This window comes from Heloderma suspectum, chromosome 2 (assembly GCF_057233095.1).
Source record: "Heloderma suspectum isolate Gila_16-S chromosome 2, 16-S_ref, whole genome shotgun sequence".
Classification (NCBI taxonomy): Eukaryota; Metazoa; Chordata; class Lepidosauria; order Squamata; family Helodermatidae; genus Heloderma; species Heloderma suspectum.
This window is the reverse complement of record NC_139459.1, coordinates 183,531,198-183,549,140: the sequence shown is the minus strand read 5'-3', so window position 1 is coordinate 183,549,140 and position 17,943 is coordinate 183,531,198. Positions and strand designations below refer to the sequence as shown.

General features: G+C 44.8%; 1 protein-coding gene across 1 annotated transcript in view; it reads left to right on the top strand.

Annotated features, from left to right (window-relative positions):
* The window catches only part of COL2A1 (collagen type II alpha 1 chain), a 107,455-nt gene that overhangs the window by 71,114 nt on the left and 18,398 nt on the right, over window positions 1-17,943 (top strand). Inside the window, exons 30-41 of the mRNA XM_084832284.1 lie at window positions 2,390-2,443; window positions 3,225-3,278; window positions 5,319-5,363; window positions 5,501-5,599; window positions 6,132-6,239; window positions 6,456-6,509; window positions 9,298-9,351; window positions 10,429-10,482; window positions 11,477-11,530; window positions 11,654-11,761; window positions 12,446-12,499; window positions 14,960-15,013. Of these exons, the coding sequence (XP_084688410.1) occupies window positions 2,390-2,443; window positions 3,225-3,278; window positions 5,319-5,363; window positions 5,501-5,599; window positions 6,132-6,239; window positions 6,456-6,509; window positions 9,298-9,351; window positions 10,429-10,482; window positions 11,477-11,530; window positions 11,654-11,761; window positions 12,446-12,499; window positions 14,960-15,013 (792 nt within the window). The remainder of the gene's footprint in view (window positions 1-2,389; window positions 2,444-3,224; window positions 3,279-5,318; window positions 5,364-5,500; window positions 5,600-6,131; window positions 6,240-6,455; window positions 6,510-9,297; window positions 9,352-10,428; window positions 10,483-11,476; window positions 11,531-11,653; window positions 11,762-12,445; window positions 12,500-14,959; window positions 15,014-17,943) is intronic.

The window sequence follows — 17,943 nt, the reverse complement described above, 5'->3', positions numbered from 1 at the left end:
CTCCTGCACTAAATGCCCTTTGTTCCGTGTTTAAGTAGATTGCAGATAATGAGCTATCAAATGACACCCCGCCCCGTTGTGTTCCGCTTGAGTTTCCTCCATGAAAAGAGGAAAAGCGGCAAGAAGAGGAGCGAGATCAATGAAAGATAATGGAAGGCTCATATGGGGAGAAGGGGGGGAAGGGAAAAAGAAGCACGTGAAAAGGGGAGTCAGTTGTGATCCTGCATTTAAAATGGAAGCAAAAAACCCATTGTAATGCAGGATTTTAGGCTGGTGTGGAGATGCCCCTAGTCCCAGTGCTCAAACCACGACACCACACTGGCTGTCTGTTGAATCTTCAGCACCAGGATGGCAAGTTATATTATCTCATCCTTGTGAATTGCGAATTATCCCAGCCTCCCTTGTGATGCTCACCATAGTCTTCCACATCTTGCTTTCATACTTTGCTACTTTCTTGTTGGGGAGAGCTCTGAATAATGGACAGAATGTCTATCCCATTCTGCTGCTAGTGAATGAGGCAGAGGCTGAAGACAGTGTGGTTGTTGTTTTTCAGATAGTTCAAAGTTAGTACAAGTATGACAAAATGGTGCCCAAGCCCATCATGGACATGCTCATCCCATTCTTACTTTTGTTCAGAGGTTTTTGCAGGTTTTGTAGTGCTTCAAAACCCTGCAAAACCTGCTTGACCTGAGAAGGCAGTAGGACAAAAGAAATGAGCGTGTACATTCCACAGGTCACCATGCTTCTCATATACCACCTTAAGCTATCTCAAAAACTATCACCTTTCTATTGCCTAACACAGGGAAGGATGCAACAGCGCACTACCACTAGTGCTACTGATGTTGTGCTAGCGAAAACCAACACGTGTGCAGCGCAAACAACACTTGGTAGCACAATGGGTTTCCCGGCAAACCTGTTACACTAGCAAGTGCTATTTACATTGTACAGCCAATGGTTTCTGCTAGCACAACGTCAGTAGTGCAAGCAGTAGCACACCATTGGATCATTCTCATAGCCATGAATTCTGCACAGTAACCCTTTCTGTAGGGTGGGATGATTTATGTGCTTTTTCTGCCTTTTGTGAAGTGTAGTGGCAGGACTGCGAAGTTCTAATTGTAGGGCGCAATCCTATCTAGATAGGTGGCTGCCTTCGAACTCAGAGGCAACTGCCTATCCAAAGCAAGGCTGGAGAAGCACGGAGGGGATCGTTCCCTCTGTGCTCCTCCTGCCCTGCTTTTTCTGCTAGACAGCCGATTGTGGCTGTGTAGCCGCAGGAGCATGGAGCGGGGGAGGAGGCTGCAGTACGACACATAGGTTGTGTCATACAGGCAGCTATGCTCTCCCCACCCCAGAATGCCCCCAGCCATGCCCCTTCCGGCCGCTGCATGCTCCTCTCGCGAGCATGGAGGATGGGGCTGTTCTGCGCTGCCTCCAAGGTAGCGCGGAAGTGGGGGGAGGTCGGTTTTCCAGGAACCAACCTCGGAGCGCGGGCTCTGAGGTTGGTTCCTGGATAACAGCATATCCTATGGCCATCTAGCTGCTGTCTAGCAGCCATAGGATCGCTCCCTCCATGGCTTTTTATAGAACATTTTAAATAATGGTGGCGTTTTTTAAAATGCAGGGCTATTTCAGCATTGCATTTTTCCCGTGCAGAAATTATTTGTGTGTCCATGGGGCTGATTTGACTTGTGTGAATTTCCTTACACTTGACAGTGTCCTTGTGGTGTCCATGCTTTATCCTATCCTGAAGTGATATCTGTGGCCCTTACTTTCAAGTAAATATAATTAGGATGGAGGTGTTATCTCCCACTGTAACTACTGCTTCACTTTGTATTTGGCATAGTATGTTTTCCCAGTCACTGTGCCATAAACTTCCAATCTGACCTACTTACATAGACCAACACTTTTCCTAGTTCCTCCATAAAGAGGCTGGTCCCATTGAGGGCCTTTTCACACATTACATGGCAGAAAACCAAGGTGTGTATTAGTGTGTGTGCACTTGACAGAGATCTGCAGTCAATTCTGGCTCTTTGATTAGTAAACCTGCATGGTACATAAGTTTCCAAACATGGTTTTGGAACATGTGTACACCTAAAAATGTAATGTGTGAATCAGCCCTGAGTTGCTACTGTGCAGTACTTCTTACTTGAGACCAGCATGGAACCTTGTGAACACATTGGAATGTACCACCTTCCCAGGCGTAGCTGATAAATGGAAGGGGTTCCTTTTTAAGGGCATAGTTTGTTTGCCATCTAATAAAACAGAGGAAAGTGCATATCTAGGTAATATTAGGAAGTGGCTCAAATTGGAATTTTACTTACAGGAGCTATACCTCCCCAGATACCACATCCCTCTGCTAGGCCTGTATTTAATCTCTTTTTTTTCTCAGGGGCCAGTAGGTGAGAGAGGCGAGCAAGGTTCCCCAGGACCTTCTGGGTTCCAGGTAAGCAAAGCAATTCTCTTGTGCCCCATTAAGGACAGTATTATATACTTAGACCTTCTAAGGCATCTCCAGTACCAGCAAATGAATCTGTCTGTGCTGCAGAGTGTAACTGTATGCATGAACAGATGAAGTTAAAATGGAGAGCGGCATTAGGGAGAGACCCCCAGTCACTGGAATTACTATGCATTTCTGCTGGAAGGATATGAGATCAGCACAACACGCTGTAGTTAATTCTGACTGCCCATCAAGGATGTATTCATGTTCTCTGGTGTTGCATCTCTCTGTGATAACTACCTGCCACACGAGATGCTCTTATCTTATCTGGCATTGCAGAGAGATCCAGGAAATGGCAGTTTTTCTTCAGGCTGTTACAAGCCCTCGTGTCCCAAGCTCCGTTAGGTTTCTCACACATCTGAGGGGTTACATGTTTCACTTTAGGGTACCCTGAGAGAGAGTGTCTCAGCTGAGGTTTGTGGGAGTAATACAGGTTTGCTGGCATTATGTATTAATCAGAGGTGCTCAGGTGGGTTGTGGATACCTGGGAGGCAGGGTAATCCCTTCCAAGAATTTGTCTTCAGTTACTCCGTTATTTGAGCAGTTGGACTCGCTTTCCTAGCATCTTCTACCAGACTTACTTTGTGTCTGATAAGTGAATGACTGTCCATTTGGCTGTGAGACTTGCTTTTTTCTGCCTTGGACACTCTTGAATTTTGTAAGAGGCTGCTTCTCCATGAGGGGCCCACTAAACCTATGCTAACACTGAGGTATTTCTTGCTTTCAGGGACTTCCAGGGCCCCCAGGTCCTCCAGGTGAAGGTGGAAAACCAGGTGACCAGGTAAGTAAAGGACATTCAGTTCCATTTTGGTATATAGGAACATTCCACCCTGAACTGGAGCCTTCTCTGTATCATGGGGCTCTCAAATCGCTCCTAAATGAAGAGGTATGACCTTCTACTTCTGACCTTGAGGATTCCCAGGCACTTCATTCTAGATGCATGAACACCCTTCCAACACACCAGCTAAAGCAGGGTTGGGCAACTTGTGACCCTCCAGCTGTTTTGGGCTACAGTTCCCATCATCCCTCACCATTGGCAGTGCTGGTTAGGGCTGATGGGAGTTGTAGGCCAAAACTTCTGGAGGGTCATAAGTTGCCTACCCCTGAGCTAAATGCTCTCTAATCAGTGAGAGGTAAGTTGAATGCATAGCTGAAACATCGTACATCTTAAATAAGTCTTCTGAAAGAGCAACCATGGGCAAACCATTGACTGGCCAGAGAAAGATGGATTATCCATGATCCAGCTAAACAAAACTATGGCGCAGCAGAACTCTACAGTAGCACTGGGTTTTTCGTGTCCTGTTATTGTCATATGGGACAATCCAACACATAGTTAAGTATGTTTAAGCCCATTGAGTTTCATGGGCTTTAGCATATTTAACTGTGTTAGATTGTAGCCATACTGTGCATGCAACTTGAAGTCTTTCTCCTCTTCGAAAGTCTTACTTTTGAAGAGGATGTCTACATCATAGACAAAGGCTGCAATCTTATACTAACTTACCTGGAAGTAAACCCCATTGAACTAACTGGGACTTATTTCTGAGTAGGCATGTAAAGGATAGCACTGTTAAACTGGTTTAATAGTTTAAAACATTCCCTTCATTTATTACATTTCTGTGCTGCCCAATAGCTGAAGCTGTCTCAGTGGTTTACAAAGATTAAAAAACATTGAAAATACATTATACATGGTATAAAAAAATATTTACCTGTAAACAGGCAGTGCACACACAGACACACATAGATCCCTTTCCCCAGGGAGCCCTAGGAACAGTGAAGGTAGTGGTTGGGAAGGATCTATAACAATGAATTCTGGGGACCTCCACCAAGCTGTTGTTTGGAGGAAGCCAAGATAGTTAAACTGGTATAAAACTGACATAAATATGTGGTGTAGAAATGTGTAGTATAGATATGCCCAAAGAGACTTTGCTGTAAAACAAGAATGCAATGACTGCGTTGTTTGGTAGTACATTAATATGTTTTATCTACCAGCAGCGAGCAGCAGCTTTTGCATCTTGTGCTAGGAATTAAAATATTTGCTTGAGATATGAATCTCCCAGGCCAGGGATACAGGGGTGAGTGATGAGTAGTGAGGATCTCCTCCACAATAATTTGGACGGAACAAGAGCTCAGCAGAGCATTGACCCTTTAAGCTAAGGCTGTCCCCTGCAAAGTTACTTATATCCAGTAAATAGATTTGTGTGTATGAGAAGTAAATCAGCCACAGGTGTCTCAGCCAAACAAGGCAGCCAAGAAACCCTGCTGTTGCCATTTAGAAATATTTGATAACTAAATTTGGTAGAGAGGGTCAATATGTATTCAGCGGAGGAAGCAAAATATACAAATGTTCTATTGACGCAAAAGTATTTATCCCTTTGGCATGCTTAGGCTCACTTAATGATTTGTAATAATATTTACTGGATGTGTAGAATCAATGTGCTGGCCAGAGATCGAGGTGCTCCTCAGCAATAACCACATGTGACATCTCCCCTGGATATTGGTTTCTCGTTTTCCCCCTTGCCTTCTACACTTTTGCATTTTGAGAATTTTCTCTGCGAACGTGAGCTTAGAAAATATTTATAAATGAAAAAGTAAATCATTTAATCACAATTAGTTAAATTAAAATTATTTAATCACATTAATTAGGTAACGTGATAGCGTGTGTGTGTGTGTGTGTGTGTATTCTTTGCCTTGATCTTTGGATCTTTCTTTTTAACTCTTGTCTCCTGTCTGCTCACGATTGACAAGGAATCAATCTGGTTGTTAGAACTGTACATTAACAGCTCTCTCTCCCTTCCTCTAACTATTCTTTTTTTGTTTTCAGGGTGTTCCTGGAGAGGCTGGCACTCCTGGTCTTGTTGGCCCCAGAGTAAGTAGCGTGCAGTTAAAATCCAGCACTTAACATAATCATGCAGTTCTTGAATGGAGCATGTTTAAGAAACAGCTTGGCCTTCTGCTCATCCTGAGCTCTCTCCCCAGCACTAATAAGGTCTCTTTCCTCTCTAGGGTGAACGTGGCTTCCCAGGTGAACGTGGATCTGCAGGCTCCCAAGGCTTGCAGGGTCCTCGTGGGCTTCCCGGCACTCCTGGTACTGACGGACCCAAGGTAGGTTGCATCTTTGCATTACTTCCTGTCCTGTGGTGCAGACTGTATTCACTTTCCCCTCTGGTGGCTGCAGTACACCAAAAAGCTCATGGCATCTGAATCCCCCAGACACATTAGTCAGGGAAAAAATAATAGGGCAGTCAGCTGAGAGGCATTTGTGGGGATGTTGGAAAAGCTGCTCCTATTAGGAGAGCTTGGGCAGTGCAGTTCAGTAAGAACTAGATTCATTGTGAAAGGGCAGCTGAATACAGAGACTATTTCCCTGATTTCCACACCCTCTGTGGAAATCTAAATTCTGGAAATCTAAATTCCTCTTGCCATGTTTTCAAAATACATGGCAGATGGCGATACGGTGATGTAGGCGACATCTTGACTCAAAGAAGGGAAATGTGTGCTCACCTGATTAGTTCCACATTAGCAAATAATAGTGTCCGAACATCCACTGAAGAGCTTATCTCTTGTTCTGAAAATCCAGTGTGATCCACACCCAAGCAGCAGCATTGTGATTGTGACCTTTGTTTTTCTGTTCCAGGGTGCAACTGGTCCTGCCGGTGCTGTTGGAGCCCAAGGTCCCCCAGGTCTACAGGGAATGCCTGGTGAGAGAGGAGCTGCAGGTATTTCTGGACCAAAAGGAGACAGGGTAAGTGGCGCCCCTACATGGAATTTTATAGGGTTGTTTTGTCAGGGGGTGGGTGCCCCGTAAAATAGCCAAGTGCAATTGAAAAGTGCTTTGCTTTACTCTTTGCCTTTTTCCTCCTTTCTCTCTGGGGTATTTATTGTAAACAAAGAGGGTTCTCAGAATGACCAGTTAATATTGGTTACTTCTTGTCAATCTTTCTTTGTTATCCTCCAACAGGGTGATATTGGTGAGAAGGGTCCAGAAGGTGCTCCTGGCAAAGATGGCGGCAGAGTAAGTTAGCAGTGAAGCTTAACTTTTCCTCTCTTAGGGCAGTAAACAGCCAATTTGGTGAAACAAGTGGATGACAGTGGGAAATACACCTCCGCTGGGGAATATGCTGCCTTGTTTAAACCCCCCCAACCTGCTTTGTTTTCTCTTTAAAAAGAGAGGATAGGACAACTACGATCAGGGCAAGATAGGACTTTGGTTAGGGCCAGACTTTGGTTAGGGCCAGACCTTGAAAGCTCTTAATCTAAGAGAAGTTTAGCCAAACGGGCTTAACTACAAAATAATACTGTTAAAAGAGGGAAGCTTCCAGGTACTGAAAAAGAAGTACCAGGTGTTCCAGCCTCTTAATGAGGCACATCTTAAGTTGAGACATCTTGTCATATTTGGTATGCGCTTCAGAAATTGCAGGGACATATTTTGGGATTGTCCTATCCAGCACTTATCAAATAGTTTAGGAACTGAAGTTTAGGAACTGAAGTGATGTGGTTTGAGTGGGATGGATGACTGGCTAATGCCAGCTTCTATGTCATACGTTTGTGGCTGGGTATTAAAATGTAAGAGGAAACTTGTGGAAATGATCAGATAATTACATGAATATGCATTGACCGTATAATTAGCTGCCTAATTATCATTCCCACTAAGCTGCCTATCCATTTCAAAGTGAAATAGGGCCATCTAAAAATAAGGTTGTAGTTTCTACATACTCAGGGGACTTATATGCAGAAGTATATATGCTTCTAAATTAAAATAAACGTTTTTTTTTAACCCCCAAACATCCCTGCAACAACTTATGAGCTTCCAGAATGTATGGTATATTGAGGAAGAAAGAATATGGGGAAGAAGGGAGGATTGGCTGCTCAAGTCACTAAAGCTTATGTGGAAGGGAGGATTATTTTTAAAGAAACTCTCCTTGCTGCACTGTTCAGGAGGATGGAAAAGAAAAAGAACACTTTTGTGTTTTCCCGCTCTCCAGAACCCCCCTTCCCTGCTTCCTGAAAATGCTGAGATTCAAGGCTGGCAGACACATATGTAGCACAGCAGGAGAAGGCCTCAGGAGAGCAGGAAAGAAAAAGGGTGTCCTTCTCCTCTCCTGAAACTTCTTCCAACACCAAACCCATAAGGTCTGAGCAAGACTACATGGCTCCTATTCCAGGATGGCTACAGTCTTGAACAGGAGCACTGTTCTTAAATGCTGCAGCATTTTGTTGCAGGTCCCACTTACGTTCATAACTCCAAAACTTTGTGCCAGATCTATGAGAGTGTACTGCGAGAAATAAAACGATCAGATAATTAAAGGCTCCTAAGAGAGAGGTGAGTAATCCTATTGCATCTCTGAACTGAGTGTGATTGGGCTATTCTGGCACTCTTGATGCAGAGATAACAGCAAAAATACTCATCCTAAAAGAAAGATGGCCCTTGAGTCAATCTGGGTGCAATCAGCTAGAAAAAGAGTTTATAATGGCCTAAATCCAACATAGAGTTAGGCATGTTTAAGCTCATCGAAATTCATAGGTTTAAGCCTACATAACTCTGCACTGGATCTAAGCCAGTGAAAACCTTCAAGTAATAACTGTTGGTTTCCCACAGCTGTCAGGCAGAAAAAGGCCAGCTCTGTAGTAATAAATATAATTCCATTCAAATGTTATTTATTGGCACAATGAACTTTGCGTAGCTGAACTATAAGATAAAATGGCTGTCAGAAAATTGCTGCAGGGCATAACAGAGATTACTCAGGTGGACAGGTAGGAGGGAGCTGTAGGCCCAGTTTGGATGGTCATATCTTGGCTTCATAAGCCAAGAAATGAATGAGGCTTTAGACACCGTTCACGCAGCTCCTTTAGTGCTCCCTTCATGGTGCACCTGAATGTAATGCAGAAGTCTCTCATTATAGTTTTCCATTTCATCCAAACTGGGAAACTATGGCTGTCAGTTCTGGAATAGGCCAGGAACCTAAGCTTTGGTTTGAAGTTGGTTTAGGATCCTGGCTTGTTCTGCAGCTGGTAACCATAGCTTCCTGATTTGGCTGAAATGGGAAATTATGGTTAATTACAGACATTCATAGCATGTATGTAGGTACCTGGTATTCATGGAGGAGGAGCCAAGCACAGTATTTTAAATTAAAATTTAGTAGTAATATCTCAAAGTGCTTGTGCTTCTCCAAACTAATTAATGGAAAGGGCCATACAGGCTCAGTTTCTCTTGCTGATCATTCAGTGATCTCCAGACTGTATGCTGTAAGAACGTCTGAATTATGCCTTGAAAAATGAAGCCACCATGTTGGATGCAACCACCACTCTGTGCCCCTTGGACCAGGGATGCACCCACTCTGTCAATGTATGGGCAGTTACATCATCCTGAGAGAGGGAGTAAGGATGCACCAGGGTTCCCTGATGCAGGCTCTGCAAGAGTGGACAAGCACAGTGAAATTGCAAAAGCATCACCATTGCCAGGGAAGCATGGCCCTGCTCCTGAGCCCTGACTGAATGGGCAAAGGGCAGGGTGGGACACCAGCAGGGAATACTAACTGGACTGTCTCGCAGTTGTAGCGGGGATGCTTGCCCATTGTTCCGGCAGCTGATCAATAAAATAAATCTTCCTTAGTGAAAGAGTAAGAGTGAAGTTGGCATCCAATTTTAATCCAGAGGAAAAAACACTTGTGCCCTAAGTATAGAAAGTTTAGGAAACACTGTGCCTTATTCTGAAACTTCCAGTAAAGCAGGATGCCTTTGATAAAAATGGGAAACACCTGCTTTTCACCAGCACACCTAACCCTTATCTTCCCTTTTGCCAGGGCTTGACTGGGCCCATTGGTCCTCCCGGTCCTGCTGGTGCCAATGGAGAGAAGGTAAGAGAGCCTGTTCTAGGCAGGTTATACTTGGTTAAGTCATGTGGCGGGCAGACTCAGCATGTAAGTCCTGTGAATATTTTTGCCTCCGTAACCACGTGTTCCATATCAGACATATGCTGAGAACTGAGGAACAGGGTGCCTCTGAGCACGTGCTTGGCTCAGGAATTTGTGATTAGTACCAGATCAAAGCTCACAAGTCCTTTCACACAAAAATCCACACCTGGTTTCCCCGCAAGTGTTGTTTTTCAACATATAATTTAGGAGGGAAAGGCTTTTCAGTCATTGCTGCTGTTAGCTAATGGAGAGTCATTGCTGATCTACTGCAAATCACCCAGAGATCTACCAGTAGCTCCTGATCTGTCTTCTGCCCAGGGGAACCCTGGGAATGGTAGTTTTGTAATAGGGGACTAGGGAACTCTAACAGAATTCTCAGCACACTCATTAACCTTTAATTCCCAAATTCTCAAATGTTTGACTGTAAGGGTAGAGCCTGTGTTGTTCTTCAATGCAGCGCTTAGACTTTTTATGTGCTGTATAAATAATAGTAGTAAAATAATAATTGTGCAATCTCATCTTCCATGCAGTATCAGAACTCTTCATTCCACTAGTACATTAATCCCACCTCTTATCCTAAGCTACCTCCACTTTTCTCTTTTCCAGAGCTTTTGGAACTCTAGCTTAGATTTCATTAATTGTTTTGTAATCTTGATTATTTATTTTTGTAGTGGTTCCTGTGCCCGTTTGCCACATTCCCTTCCTTTTGGTTTTATATTGAGATTTTATTAGAACGTACGCCTTTGTGGTAGGGATTTGTTGTATTTTATTGTTTTATTCTATATAATTGCTTTATATAATTGTTAGACAGAATACAAAATATAAAACAATATAAAGCAGAATAATTGTTTTATTCTGTATAGTGCCATATGCATTGAAGCGCTATATTAATGATAATAAAAATAATATTCTCTGTCTCCAGGAGACTTCATTTAACTCGCATCTCTTCCCCATTACTTCAGCTCCAAATTATGAACCAGAGACTCGACTACTTCACTTTTCTCCTTTCTACCCCTCCAGGGTGAAAATGGTCCTCCCGGCCCCGCTGGTGCTGCTGGTGCTCGAGGTGCCCCCGTAAGTTTGATATAAGTTTGAGTTCTTCTTCAGAACTACTGTTTTGGAATTGGGGCATGAGGGAGGGGAAAGCTCCAGCTTGGCCTATAGAATCTTAGAAATCTTAACAGGGAAGTCATGGACCTTCTATGAATGACACAGGGGGAAACATGCACACACCTTCCCGGGGGTTGTTTTCACACAGTGGGGAATGTGTGCTGCTCTGGCTGTGTGGAGATCACCTTGAGGGGGAACCTTGCTGTTCTGACTGGCATCCAGCAAAGCCCATCAGAGATTTATCTGGCTCAGCTGGAGTCACATTCTTTCTAGTGAGTGAGTGCTGGTTGATATGTATGAATCTTTGGCCTCCTATTATTGCTAACTAGCATGAGAAGACAGTTCTCAGTACTGGAAGGGCTGGGCCTTACTATTTTAAGTGCAGAAAAGATAGAGCCCCGCTTCATGCCCTCTAATGTAAGGTTGTGGAATTTTTCATGTAGGGCAGGGAATGCCGCTTTGTGGCCTGCAGGCCAGATCAGGCTCCCGAAGCCACTTCATTTTCCTCACGGTGCCTCTACCAGCTTTTAACCAAGTTGGGGAAAGAAAACCCCCCATCAAGTTTTTTTGTAAGGAAAGGAAGCAATGAGTGCCCAAGAATATTTAATGCACAGTTTATTGCAGTGCTGCCCCAAGATCCTTTCTGCAAGTGAAAGGACCACTAGCGGTCTTTCTCTTGAGGGTATCTTGGGAAGCACATTTGTTCCTAGGGCCCCCAGTCAATGACCTCATACTGTCTGAGCAGAAGGAAGGTTGTACTACTGATATTATCAACTTTATTATAGCTCCAACTATCTGTGAGGGCTCTGGGGAGTTCTGGCCCCTGGACTGGCCATGTCTGGAGAACAGAACTGCCCCTGGCAGTGCAGAAATTGACCATTCCTGACAGAGGACTGGGTGAGTGGGCTTTCTTTATTTCTCTATCCCTTTCTGTGGTTGACGACTGTATCTGTTTCAGGGTGACCGTGGTGAAGCTGGTGCTCCAGGCCCTGCTGGATTTGCCGGCCCCCCTGTGAGTACCGACTGATATTTCCAGATTCGTTCCCCCACCGCTCTCCCTTTGTGACATGCTTTCATAGCCCTGGATGCTATGTCTCACCGTGGATGTGTTTGCCTGCCTTCCTCCCTAACGCAGGGTGCTGATGGCCAACCCGGTGCTAAAGGAGAGCAAGGCGAATCTGGCCAGAAGGGAGACGCTGGGGCCCCAGGCCCACAAGGTCCATCCGGTGCTCCTGGCCCACAGGTCAGTACATCTGAATTCCTCAACTTGGGCTGGTAGCCAGTGACTAGCAACAGCTGGGTGGGGATTCTCGGAGATGCCGGAGGGGAGATGCTGCCTCTTTGAAACAAGGGCTGGGCACCATGCTTGGAATTTGTGATGAGAGGAAACGTTACGGGTGGGGGGGATACTGGAGCAGAGCAGTGGGCTGGATTCTCATTCATATGGCGTTGGCTTTTTCCCCTTGGTCATTAGTCAAACTGGGCTGAGAAAATTCATGGAGGACAGGTCTATCAACAACTATTAGCAAGGGTACTTCCATGTACAGAGGGAGGGTAATTGTAAAGCCTAGTTGCCGGGGTTTTCATGCACTGCACAAGAATGGGTAGGAATTATTTCTGTAGAGCTTTTCAGTGCACAAAGTGCCTTAGGACAGCTCTGTTTTCATTTATTTTCACCCCCCAAAACACTGCCTTTTGCTATGCATGATGCACCCATTCACATAAAAACGGCCAGGTTAGCATCATGCTAAAGAATAGCATTCTGTAGACACTGAAAGAGGCCAGGGAGGTCTGTCAGGAAGGATCCCTGGGCTAGAGGAAGGCTAGCTGCTTCTCTTAAATCTGTACTACATTGATAGCTGCTCAATGAGAAGATTAATCCTTACCTCCATCCAACTTGTTTTTTATTGTCTCTCTGTCTCTATAGGGTCCAACTGGTGTGAATGGTCCAAAGGGAGCACGTGGTGCACAGGGACCCCCAGTAAGTATTTTGTGAATAAATTGCATTATTCTTGCAGCACGGGACATGGTGTTATCTTGGGTGATTTCCTGCCCTTACAGGCACCTTTGGTATTAGTGAAAATGGATTTCCTCCTCTTGCTGATAATTGTGTGATATGACACAATTGTTAAAAAATAATTTGGATTAGTGATGTTTTGAACCAGGCTTCTCCAGATTGGTGCCCTCCTGATGTGTTGGACTGCAAACCCTACATTCCCTGCCAGCATGGGAATGCACCAGGAGGGCACCAGATTGGAGAAAGCTGGCTTGAACTGTCAGCTGTATATGTCACACTTTTCAGCACCTTGGAGAGCAGATGTCAATAATAACTTCACTTAGCTGTATACTTCTATCTGAGGACTAGTGGCAGGGAACCTCAGCCTGCCCCTCTACCCCTTTTAATCTGATAACTTTAAAACTACCCCATGGTGCTTATACATTTGGTCTCATTCTAATATCTTGGGGTTGTGTCAACCAGGTGGGGGTTTGTGAGAGATATGGGGCAGGGTTCCTTAGCTGAAAAGGATGTTTTGTACCTGCCTTTCAGCTCCTCATGATTATTTCCTCTTTGGAGTCGCTCTGCATAGAAGGCTGCACTCAATCGACAGTTAAGGGACAAGGGGAAGTTTATGCAAAGCATCTCTGAAGAGCTGCTCTGCAAACAGTTCTGTTTGAAAGAGTATGTGCAGAGCAAGACATGTAGAGGTGTGTGACTGTGTGGGGAAAATGGCCAATTTAAAACTGGTAATCTGGACCCAGGACAAAAAAGTTTCCACACCCTGCTGTAGACACTCCAGCTGGCTATTGTGTCCCATATACATGAGGAAGGGCTGTTGCTCAGTGGTAGAGCACATGCTTTACCTATATAAGATCACAGATCCAGTCCCTGGTATTTCCACATGAAGCAGGCATGGACAACCTGTGGCCCTACGACTGCATGCAGCCCTTGGCCTAATTTAGAAAGCCCTCTGCATGTGATCAGTTCAGATCTCTGGCAAGAGCAATCTGTCCTTCCCTGGCAGCCCACTGCTTGGGAAGGAAGAGAGGGAGAGAGAAAAGGGGTTGGCAGAAAGCGAGAAAAGGGGGTGAGCCACCCAGGTTTGGCTTTGGCCCTGCCTGCCACTGACTTTGTCCTGCTCACTGCCACCATGTGGCCCCTGACAGGTTACTCATGAAGAAATGCAGCCCTTGACAGGCCCATCCCTGACTTAAAAGCTCTTAGATAGAATGGCTGAAAAAGATCTCTGCCTTGCACTGTAAGTCACTGCCAGTTTGTGTAGATGGTTCTCTGCTAACTCATTGTAAGACAGTAACCTTGTACTCTTCTGAAGGGAATAGGACCACGGTTTAGGCCAAACTGGTAAGCAGTTCTTGTCTTCAGAACATTAGCCTAACTGCATAATCCTGTAACAACAGCCTAGAACAGGGATGGGAAACCTCATTCAGCCTGAGGGCCAAATTCAATGTTGAAGAAGCTCTCAGGGGCTGCATTCCAGTTGTAGGTGAGGCTGAAGGCAAAGGGGGTTGGGCCAAAGGCAAAAGGGGTGAGACCAAAAATACCAGCAAATTGTAGCTTAAAGTTCTTACTGCCAGAAGGTAAGCCTTAGGAGAGGCATTTCAACCTATTCGATTGGGGGGGGGGGGGAAGCTGCACAAATGTGAGAAAACCACCAAACCAGTGGTTGGGGGGGAAAGGGTGGAGCCAGTGGAAGGGGTGTGGCCCTCTGGGAGGGCTGGATTTGGCCCCGGGCCTAAGGTTCCCCACCTAGAACTTACAAATCAGTTTGAAATCGAGCCACTCAAACGGGAAGGCTCTTTCTTACTTGACTTTTCCAGTGAACCAGCAAATTTTGCATTGCCTGCTAGGGATGAGCAAGCAATCTGCAACCCAGTCTCCTGCCCATCTATGGGCGAAGTCCCTTGCCATATGCTTTTAACAAACTTGGATTTTCTGGCTGCTACAGTGAACCACAGATTAGAGCAACATTGGCCTGGGCAATAGTTGCATAATGAGTTAGGAACTGAGCTTTAAGAACATGGTCTGTTGATGCAATCAGCACCCAACAAGGAATCAGTGGGTTGGTGATAGGTTCTCTGTCCAAATTCCAGCATGCCTTCCCCCACAAATGTTGGAAACCAGAGATGCATTATCCCTCTATCCTTGTACTAAGTGCCAGCAGGACATTGACACAAGGCATGTGGGAGAAATCGAAGGACTCCCTTATTCAATCTGCCTGAGGGTTTCTCTGATATTTTCCAAGGAGGGTGAAGTTTCAACAAGATCTTGAAACCTTGTTTAGCCTTCAGTGAAACAGGCTGAAAACACACCAAGAAGCTGATTGTGCAGTTTCTCTACTCACCCACTGGTGCCTCAAAGGCTCCTGGTGTGAGACCCTCTCAAATGTTCTGCTCATAACTCTTTTTCCTTCTTTCTTCCCAGGGTGCCACTGGATTCCCTGGTGCAGCAGGACGAGTTGGACCACCAGGCCCCAACGTAAGTTCCTAGTCAATAGGCATTGATTTAAAAAAACAATTGAATTATCAGCAACCTGGTAAGAGGTATTAAATGGGAACATGCAGGGCTCTTTCCTGGTTTTAATGTATTTATCGAATAGGTGGCTAAAGGCCTAAAGCATATACCAAGTGTGTTTGCATATAAAACAAAAACAGGGAATAATTTAACTCAGTCTTAGGGGATAAGATTACAATACAAAATTATTTGGGTGGGGGAAATGGCATCTATGCTGGGATGAATCAGATTAAACGTGACAAAGGCAAATACCAAGTGCTTCAAGGAGAAAGTAGAGAAACACCCTAAATGCATAGAAACCAATAAGGGATAACTGACTTTATAGCGTTCCAGAGGAGAAGGATCTAGAAGTGGCAGAAAATGAGAACTGGAGGCTGCAATCCTATACCAACTTACCTGGAAGTAAGCCCCATTGAATGGACATGTGTAGGGTTGTGCTGTGAATATAAGACTTGGGAGGGGCCAAAGCTCAGTGGTAGAGCAGTTGCTTTGCGTGCAGACCATCCCAGGTTCAATCCCCAGCTTCTCCAGGGAGTGCTAGAAAAGAATCCTGCTTGAAACCCTGGGGAGCCAGTGCTGCCAGTCAGTGTCAACAATACTGGGCTAGATGGACCCAGGGTCTGACTCAGTATAAGGCAGCTTCTTATGTAAGGCTCTGTTGGGGGAAAACATCAAATGCTTATATTGGGTTGCCTTGATAAAACCATTATACCAGAGTCATTGGAAATACATGTACATGCATTATTGAAGTGACAGAATACAATTAAAATAGGATATAAAAATATATCCAAATCGAAACAAATTCAACAGTTCTAAAAATGCACAGTGGTCAGCCTGCCAATATAGAATCAGAAACAGCAGCGATAGTTCATCCAAGGCCTGTTTATTCAGAAAAGGTCATGAAAGATAGGAAGTTAATTGTTTTTAGTTGTTTCAAAATGTTTCATGTTTTTGTATGTTGAATGTGTTATATTACATTTTATCCGTTTATTTTAGGATTACATTTTTGTGAACCACCCAGAGAGCTTTGGCTACTGGGTGGTATAGAAATGTAATGAATGAAGTGAGAAGGACTGGCAGGCCTCCTTAGGCAAGGGGTGCAACAAGCAGGACACCACTAACAACAAGGCCCTCTTCCTTGCAGCCACCCGCCTAATCTCAGATGGTGGAGCCCCTCAAAGAAGGGCCTCTCTTGATCATAGTCCACAGGGTTGCATATGGGGAGAGGTGTTCCTTCAGGAACCTTAGGCTTTAAAGTACTTGTGATTTTAAAGACACTTATGTTCATCAGAGCACTAGGCAACAGAGGTGACTCTTCCTTGCAATCGGGTGGTTTCTCTCTGCTGCTCACCAGCCTTCTATACAGAATCCATAGAAAATGTCGAGTTAATGTATGTTTGGACAATGCCAGAAAACAACATTAAGAACCTTTCCTAATTACAAGAAAATGTGGGCAGTGGAACAAGTTTCAGAAAGAAAGTGATAGGCCGTACTTCCTTAGAGGCTTTAAAAGTGGTGGGTAAGCAATCATATGCCAAGTCAGTTCCGTCACTGACAGGCTGTGATATTTTTAATAGTCCAGGTAGAATATGGAAGCAGTCTTGCTAATCTGAGCTTTCTGGACTGCCGTATCATTGGTTACAGGGCTTTGTGTGTGTGCATCCTCCCAACCTGGAACCTGCCAAATTATAAATCACTGGAGCTCTACTTGTACAGCAAACAGTGGAGTCCAAAACTTGAGTGCCTTCAAATCCTGAGCGATTACAAAATGCATTTAAAATCTCCTTTCACCTTCTTTAATATGAGCCAGTAAATGGAAAGATAATTGTTGGTCTTAATGACTGATGTGACACTTTCTCACTGGGGACTTTTTGACCCCAGCTGCTCCAGGTGGCCATCCTGGATGCCTCCTGGGGTGGCTAGATGCAAAAGAGGGACAGAGCTCTTCATGCAAGCCGCAGCTGCTAAAATGCCCTCTTCCAAGTATTAAAAGTGCAGGAGCCCTGTTCTCTTCTGCACCCAGCCATCCTAATGCTTTCAGTGGGGGACATTGGTCCTTGTCCTGTTCCAGTTAAAAGCCAGCCTGCCCAGGGGTTTAGGTTAGTGATGTATGAGAAATTCATTTCAGATGGTTTTAGACCAGAATTTACTGAGTTCTCCATGGAAGCAGTGACAGATTTTATTTTCTTGGGCTCCAAGATCACCGCAGACAGTGACTGTAGCCATGAAATTAAAAGATGGTTGCTCCTTGGGAGGAAAGCTATGGCAAACCTAGACAGCATAGTCAGAAGCAGAGACATCACCTTGCCGACAAAGGTCCATATAATCAAAGCTATGGTTTTCCCAGTAGTAACGTACAGCTGTGAGAGCTGGACTATAAGGAAGGCTGAGCGCCGAAGAATTGATGCTTTCGAACTGTGGTGCTGGAGAAGACTCTTATGAGTCCCCTGGACTGCAAGGAGGTCAAATCAGTCCATCCTAAAGGAAATCAACCCTGAGTGCTCATTGGAAGGACAGATACTGAAGCTGGAGCTCAAATATTTTGGCCACCTAATGCGAAGAGAAAACTCCCTGGAAAAGACCCTGATGCTGGGAAAGATAGAAGGCAAAAGGAGAAGGGGACGGCAGAGGATGAGATGGCTAGATAGCATCACCGATGCAATGAATGTGAACTTGAGCACACTCCGGGAGAGAGCGGAGGACAGGAAGGCCTGGCGTGCTATGGTCCATGGGGTCACGAAGAGTCGGACACGACTTAACGACTGAACAACAACACCTCCTGAAAAATGCAGTCTTGAATGCAATCTGCAGTCACAGTCTGTACATTTCTGAGCTTGTGATACAATTCATGGACCAAAGAAAAATGTGTAAAAAATGCATACAATTGAAAAATG